This window comes from Camelina sativa, chromosome 10 (assembly GCF_000633955.1).
Source record: "Camelina sativa cultivar DH55 chromosome 10, Cs, whole genome shotgun sequence".
NCBI classification, from domain to species: domain Eukaryota; kingdom Viridiplantae; phylum Streptophyta; class Magnoliopsida; order Brassicales; family Brassicaceae; genus Camelina; species Camelina sativa.
The window spans coordinates 2,347,914-2,355,635 of record NC_025694.1 but is presented as its reverse complement, the minus strand read 5'-3'; the positions used below and the strand labels follow the sequence as shown (position 1 = coordinate 2,355,635).

At 36.7% G+C, this 7,722-nt stretch overlaps 4 protein-coding genes across 6 annotated transcripts in view; 3 read left to right on the top strand and 1 right to left on the bottom strand.

Annotated features, from left to right (window-relative positions):
* Window positions 1-791, top strand: part of LOC104716598 (calcium-dependent protein kinase 5) — an 11,357-nt gene extending 10,566 nt beyond the window's left edge. Inside the window, exons 8-9 of the mRNA XM_019230994.1 lie at window positions 11-235; window positions 337-791. Of these exons, the coding sequence (XP_019086539.1) occupies window positions 11-235; window positions 337-447 (336 nt within the window). The 3' untranslated portion in view covers window positions 448-791. The remainder of the gene's footprint in view (window positions 1-10; window positions 236-336) is intronic.
* LOC104716597 lies at window positions 1,691-2,479 on the bottom strand. The gene has a single exon (XM_010433991.2). It carries the CDS (start codon window positions 2,399-2,401, stop codon window positions 1,958-1,960), a length of 444 nt encoding a protein of 147 aa, XP_010432293.1. The 5' UTR covers window positions 2,402-2,479; the 3' UTR covers window positions 1,691-1,957.
* Window positions 3,083-6,174, top strand: LOC104716596 (CMP-sialic acid transporter 4). Of its 3 annotated transcripts, XM_010433989.2 has the most exons (16): window positions 3,083-3,189; window positions 3,281-3,341; window positions 3,439-3,508; window positions 3,587-3,698; window positions 3,831-3,910; window positions 4,073-4,148; window positions 4,260-4,360; window positions 4,511-4,582; window positions 4,675-4,723; window positions 4,824-4,865; window positions 5,027-5,148; window positions 5,372-5,431; window positions 5,529-5,577; window positions 5,673-5,767; window positions 5,914-5,961; window positions 6,058-6,174. In XM_010433989.2, coding segments are annotated over exons 1-16 (1,065 nt in total). In that variant the 5' UTR covers window positions 3,083-3,162; the 3' UTR covers window positions 6,059-6,174. The 3 variants fall into 3 exon arrangements, with proteins under 3 accessions (XP_010432291.1, XP_010432292.1, XP_010432290.1); XM_010433990.1 differs by having other exon boundaries at window positions 3,287-3,341; window positions 5,914-6,174; XM_010433988.2 differs by having other exon boundaries at window positions 5,914-6,174.
* LOC104719971 (cysteine protease XCP1-like) lies at window positions 6,435-7,720 on the top strand (the record flags this gene model as incomplete). Its single annotated transcript, XM_010437949.2, has 4 exons — window positions 6,435-6,953; window positions 7,058-7,293; window positions 7,394-7,531; window positions 7,640-7,720. Coding segments are annotated over exons 1-4 (918 nt in total), but the record flags the coding sequence as incomplete, so codon positions are not given.

The following is a 7,722-nucleotide window of genomic DNA, read 5'->3' as shown; positions in this document are numbered from 1 at the left end:
TATTGACCAGGCTGATGTGGACAACAGTGGGACAATAGATTACAGTGAGTTCATTGCAGCGACTATTCATCTCAACAAACTGGAGAGGGAAGAGCATCTTGTCGCTGCGTTTCAATACTTTGACAAAGACGGAAGTGGTTACATAACAATCGATGAGCTGCAACAAGCATGCGTTGAACATGGCATGGCTGATGTTTTCCTTGAAGACATCATAAAAGAAGTTGATCAAAACAATGTAAGCCTTACATTAACTCTGTTCCACAATTCTCTCTGGACTAATAATGTTGAGGTATCATCTCATAAAAAGTTCTTTGGGTTTTATGTTGGTCCGAACAGGATGGAAAGATTGATTATGGTGAGTTTGTGGAGATGATGCAAAAGGGAAATGCTGGTGTTGGAAGAAGAACGATGAGAAATAGTCTAAACATTAGCATGAGAGACGCGTAGAGTCTGCTTTTGTAAGCTGCTTGTGCGACTGTGACTGTGAAAATGTTCTTATTCATGAGATTCACTATCTCAATGCTCACCACATAGAAGGTGAAAAAAAGAAGAAGACCAAACCGGATTCATTGCTGAGGAGGGTTCCAGCTAATGTTTTTAACGACTGTGTGATTAATCATCAAATAGCTTTGGAGGTTTTGTTTGTTTTTTTACCCTTTTGTTGTTTGTATGTTTATTATGGCCATTGCTGGAGTTAGTGAGCTTTGTTCATCATCTTCAATTGTTCAACTCTGTTCACTCTTCTTGTATTTTGAAAAACAAAACAAAAAATGTCTTTGTATGTTGTGTGATTTCTAAGCAATTTTACTTTGAAAAACTCTTTCTTTCTTTCCAGACGATGACGACCCTTCATCAATCTCAGACTACACCACTTTTGATTTTGAATTGTCTATGATGTGGAAGATGATGAGCTAGCGAGTCTCAATCATGTAATCAAAGTGCTTTTTCTAAGTAACCTGTATTTAATTAAACTCAAATAAAACCAAAACTCAAGGCTGTTCGAAAAACAATCATTCATTCATTGGCCACACAATCTGTAAGCAACATATATAATACCAAAACCAATAAATTCTGGCACTCCTCATATTCACATGCTTTGTAACGCCGCAACCTTTAACATATACGACTATTTATATAAATTATTTTGGTCTCATTTATAATTTTATCATATTTGATTTAGTAATAACCTTTTCTTGATATTATCATATTGGTTAGCTTCGTTAAAAGAATCAGCTGTTGTTTGAGCTAAATACGATCGTTTTTGAGGTCAGATTTACTCAATTCTTTTTAATATAAACTAATCCACCCCCGACTTCAAATCAAGTTTAGTTTAAAAATTATAATGAGAGCAATAAATATGAATTCGCCACCGACGATATTGGTGCCACCGACAAATGTTATGTCGGCCACACACGTTCTCTGTTGTATGGAACCGAAGTTTCGTCAATACCATTTCTTTTAACACACCACAACCGTTAAAAACCCACAAAATAGGGGGGAAATATTCGGTGAAAATTAACGTCATAGATCTCTACACTTTTACTTGTATGATCATGATTAAAATTCTTGAACCTCTATACTTTAACTTTATAAAATTCTTGCATTGTTATTATTATCATGATCACCGTCATCAATTTATCATTTATGAAAGAAATAATACAACGGAAATTCATATATGGCGCGTAAAAGATTAAAACAAAAATAACGGATTTCTATATAATGTGCATGGTTATTAAAAGAGATACAAAAATACAACTGCACAAGCCACAAAACATCAAATAAAAATAAATAAATTGATTAATGATCTAAGCAAAATACAACATTAAAATTTAGAAGTGAATAAAAAACACATTATACATTATACTCCATTGCATAAAAGTAAAAAAGAAGAGACATATCACGAAAATCTCAACCCCCATATTGTGTGAAAGCAAGCTTTCAAGAAACATTTGTGTTTTTATCGTTGACGCTTGTATTTGCAAGAAAGAGGAAGAGAATCAGAGGAAGAAGATCCCATGAGGTTACGGATCTGAGATCGAAGCTTGAAGAAGACGTGCATTATACTTCCTCTGTTTTGAGAACCAATAGATTTAGCTTCGTCTTTGTTAAGCTCAAGATCTCTGATGAAGATGGGTTTTCTTGAAAGGATCCACGACCAACCCCATTCCCACCATTCTTTCACAGAGGTCCCTGCTTGCTCTCCTATAGCGGAGACAGATTTGGATCTCGGGAACCTAGCTGCTATAGCCGCTGGTTGGTTAGAGAGGTTGAGGGAGAGAGAAGAGAGACGACGTCGGATGAGTCCAGGCTCATCTTCGGCGGTGGTGGTGGAGTTAGGGCGTTGAGAAACGGGTAGAGAAGTGGGTTTACGAATCTGGAGAGTCTCCATCATTGAACTCATTGCTTTGTTCTTTCTTCCCAGAGAGAGAGGTCGACGTATGAAGATGATGAATGTGAATGTGAATATGAGAGATGATTATTTAGTGAACACAGCTCTAACACAGGCTGGGTTTTTATTCCATTTTTATTTGTGGGCCCCACTTTACTTTTATGCCCAGCCAATTTACATTTTGCATTGTTTTATTATAATTACAATAATGTATTTTTATGTTTATTTTTTGTTTTTGTCTAGTTACTTGTTTTGTGTATGTATGCAATCTTAAAAAAGAGAATAGGAGATACAAAGATTTAGTTTTGGTGAATATAGATATACAGGTAGGGTTCCATTCCATCACAATTCACAACACACAAATTAAATTTAGTTTTTTTTTCTCTCTCTAGTTTTATTTTAAAGATTATTTTCTCAGTATAGTAAATGTTTTAAAAATTCGATTGTGAATTTTTTTTTTTCTTTCTATCAGAAAAATGTAGCAAGAATCTGTATCCCCCCCACTCCAGTGGCAAACAAATTTCATGTTGACCAAAAAGAAAAGTTCATATATTCTAAAAAAGAATAAAAATGATAATGTTATGTGTAAAGTAGCCCAACGAGCCAAGGACGAAGGCCCAATAAATATCAAGCCCAAAATAGAATGTTAAGCGCACTTTTATTATTTTTACATTTAATTTTCCAAAATTTCCTTTTTTTTTTTTTTTCTTTTAAGTTTGGAGTTGGGAGTATGTATTGTTCGGAGTAGAGAGAGATCTGAGGAGATTGAAACAATGGAGTACCGGAAAATCAAAGATGAGGTTCGTTGCTTCTTCTATATTCACTTCTTTTTTGGTATTTGGATTTCAATTTAGGGTTTGTAATCTCTTTAATGCTCGATTTTGTTTTAAGCTTCAGGACGATCATGTCGTCGCTTCTGACATCGAGAGTGTGAAGGGGAAATCTCATACCGGTGAGTTTTTTTTTTTATTTCTTCTATTTTCTCTCAATCTATGCTTTTCTCTGTGTTCGTTTAGTTAGTGTCCTCATTGGTGCTTTGATTATGTCAGTTGCTTCGAGTAACATTGCTATGCCCACTCTTGGGGTTGGATCCGGTGAACGTGTTAACTGGAAACGAAAGTAAGTTTGATTCCTTTGAACATCGCGAAATTATGGAAATTTCTTCTTTTCGTTTAAAATTTACTTGTGTTGAGTTAGGGGCGTAGTGACCTGTGCACTGACGATTCTGACGAGTTCTCAAGCGATACTCATCGTGTGGTCGAAGCGAGCTGGCAAGTATGAGTATAGTGTTACAACCGCCAACTTTTTGGTGAGTTTTTGAAGCTTTTTATTACTCTGTATTGAAAATTGAGTGATGTTATGTTACAAGTGAGATGTCTGAAGCATAATCTTATATTAGGCTGAAATTAGTGATTTTTGTTTACTATTTGGTGGACATTAGGTTGAGACACTGAAATGTGCGTTATCTTTCCTTGCATTGACAAGAATATGGAAAAACGAAGGTGTTACTGACGACAATAGGTAGGGTTTTCTTTTACCACCTCAATATGGTTTTTCTGGGAAATTACCCATGTGTTTCAATGTCCAATTAGTTTCCTTTAAAATTCAGTGGTTTCGAATTGGTTCCATGTATCTCTCTTTGAACATGACTATAGATAGCTCATTTAATTTTCTTTGAATCAGGTTAAGCACGACATATGAAGAAGTTAAAGTCTTTCCTATTCCTGCAGCATTGTATCTTTTCAAGAATTTGTTACAGGTGGGATGTCCTAATTTTTTTTTTTTGGCTTAGCTCGATGTTTGTAACCTATGTATTTTCCATGTTAATATGCTTCTAACTACTTGTGTTGTCACTTTTTGATGTTGGCAGTACTATATCTTTGCATACGTGGACGCCCCCGGCTATCAGATATTGAAGAACTTGAACATCATAAGCACTGGTGTCTTGTACAGAATTATACTGAAGAAAAAGTAGGTTTTACTTATTGAAATGGATTTCGTACCTTCCAATATATATTCGTTCTGGAAATCCATACGTTATGCTTTTTTTTTATTCCCATCAATTAAATTAATTGGGCACAGCCTCTTTTTAATCAGTTTGCTTACTATCTTCTCTAACAGATTGAGCGAGATTCAGTGGGCGGGATTCATTTTATTGTGTTGCGGATGCACCACTGCTCAGTTGAATTCAAAGTAAATGTAGCATTTGATTTTTGCTCTGCGAACTTTAAGGTCTCTACTGATCTTTTTAATACATGGTTTCATATCTAAAATTGCTTTTGCAGTTCTGATCGTGTTCTTCAGACATCTCTTCCTGGCTGGATTATGGCAATTGTAAGCTGTTAGCCTCCTTTGCATGCTAATATCAACTAAGACTTTTGAAGTATATTTCATGTCCACACCAATTGATATAATCATTCATTGTCGTTTCTAGGTCATGGCTCTGTTAAGTGGTTTCGCCGGAGTGTACACAGAGGTGAGATATTAGGACTGTATACTTTAAATACTCAAAGCTGATTCATTTCTTTTCTGTGTGTGTATGTGAACACTAATTTACTTTGTTGTTTAAAACAGTATGATAGGGTCATTCCACTGATAACTTATGCTTAATAAAGGTTTTGCTTTCCATTTTGGCAGGCCATTATAAAAAAGCGACCTTCAAGGAATATTAATGTACAGAACTTCTGGCTATATGTCTTTGGGATGGCTTTCAATGCTATTGCTATAGTGATCCAAGATTTCGATGCCGTTGCAAATAAGTAAGTCCAAATTTTTCTTGTCTCTCCATTCAGATTTGCTACAAAATAGTACATGTGATTGATTGTGTCGCCACCCCTGTCTTTATGTACATGTAAGGAATACTACTTCTCTATAGACTATAGTCTCGTTGTTGTAGAGCTCATTATTTTCTACTGGCCGAGTTATTATGCTGTTATGTCGCATCTGGTCTGGTATTGAATGTGGGCTGTTTTCCATTTTTAGGGGATTCTTCCATGGTTACTCATTCATCACAGTACTCATGATTCTTAACCATGCTCTCAGGTAAAAGCTACTTTAGGGGCCAGACTCCTCTCGTATTCTTAACGTAAGTTCGGGAAGTTAACACATTAAAAACATTCTTCTATTGGTTATTTTGCAGTGGCATTGCTGTGTCAATGGTGATGAAGTATGCAGACAATATTGTAAAGGTAGTATATTTGCAAGTGCATTATCATTTGTCAGCAGGTTCCCCTTAAGTAGTCACTTTTGTACACGAGGTCTAACTTTATCAATTGGTATGTAGGTTTATTCGACATCAGTGGCGATGCTTCTCACCGCGGTTGTCTCTGTATTCCTCTTCAATTTCCATCTTTCCCTTGCCTTCTTCTTGGGTTCAACGTAAGTTAACAACCACGTGCCTTTACTTATACAATCATCTCAAATTTTGATATTAAAAGTAGCCACCAACATTATCATGCACATAAGAGCTAATGAGTGTGTAAAAGGTTTCTCTTTTAATGCATTACTGTGTTTGCACTGTGCAGGGTCGTCTCTGTTTCAGTATATTTGCATTCCGCAGGGAAGCTACGATAGTAAAGATCTCGAAACTTACATCTACCAAGAAAATTGCCATTATTCTAGTACAGAGATGAAGCTTTTTAACGATTACGATTTTGTTTTTCGTGTAGGTATATTCACAATTGTGCTTCTGTATTTGATTTATTTCCCGTCACGAAACTTACTGTTTTCATTTGTATGAAACCAAAAATTATCAAGAATAGTAAAAATTTCAGAAATTATATGCCTATACATAACTTTGCTTTATAAATCCTCCCTCCGGATATTTTAATAATCATTTACTGTCTGAAAGTGAAGCTGTTTTGTTGAAAATATCACGCTTAGAGCAAAAGGCATAACCAAAAATTATCCAACCGTGAAGACTCAGAGACCGGCGAACTTGGTTATTTAAAATTAATCATTGTCTTTGCTTCAAAGCCAATACTGTGAGACTTTGGCTTGTTTCCCACTTGTATATAAGCTCTATTCCTCTACTCTCTTTCTCACCATCTCTTCTTCTTCTTCTTCTTCTTCTTCCTTTTCTTTCAGTTAACAGATTTAGCTATGGCTTCACTTACCAAATTCTCTCTTTTGATCGCCATTTCAGCATCAGCTCTCCTCTGTTCTGCTCTTGCCCATGATTTCTCCATTGTTGGATACACACCGGAGCATTTGACATCCACTGAAAAGCTTCTAGAGCTCTTTGAGTCATGGATGTCAGAACACAGCAAGGCTTACAACAGCGTGGAGGAGAAGGTGCACAGGTTCGAGGTGTTCAGAGAGAACCTGATGCATATAGACCAGAGGAACAATGAGATCAACAGTTACTGGCTCGGTTTGAACGAGTTTGCGGATTTGTCCCATGAAGAGTTCAAGGAAAGATATCTAGGACTTGCAAAGCCACAATTCTCTAGAAAGAGGCAGCCCTCTGCTAACTTCAGGTACAGAGACATCACTGACTTGCCTAAATCCGTAGACTGGAGGAAGAAAGGCGCTGTGACTCCTGTCAAGGACCAGGGTCAATGTGGTAACATTTCTTCTCTCTTTCACCTTTCTTGGTCCCAAATTGAGATAGGAATAGTACCAGAGACTGGAATGGATCCTTACAATGATCTTCTTTTGTTGCTGCAGGTAGCTGTTGGGCATTTTCAACAGTTGCAGCTGTGGAGGGGATCAACCAGATCACAACAGGGAATCTAAGTTCGCTTTCAGAGCAAGAACTCATAGACTGTGACACAACTTTCAACAGTGGCTGCAACGGAGGTCTCATGGACTATGCATTCCAGTACATAATTTCAACAGGTGGTCTCCACAAAGAAGACGATTACCCTTATCTCATGGAAGAAGGAATTTGCCAAGAGCAGAAAGTAACAAACGCTTGACAAATAAATACATGAATAGAAAAAAAAAATCATACTGTGATACAGATTAATTATAATACTGATCACATTCATGAATCTTACACAGGAGGATGTGGAACGTGTGACGATCAGCGGCTATGAAGATGTCCCGGAAAACGATGAAAGTTTAGTAAAGGCTTTAGCTCATCAACCAGTCAGTGTGGCTATTGAGGCTTCAGGAAGAGACTTCCAATTCTACAAAGGGGTATGTATAACAGATTATTCTGATATCTAAACTGTGTTCTATGTATCCATCTTATCTTGTTACATTCTCTCAAAAAACTGATTTGGGGGATTTTGGTTTTGTTTACAGGGAGTGTTCAATGGACGATGTGGAACAGACCTAGACCACGGTGTAGCAGCGGTTGGCTACGGTTCATCAAAGGGATCTGACTA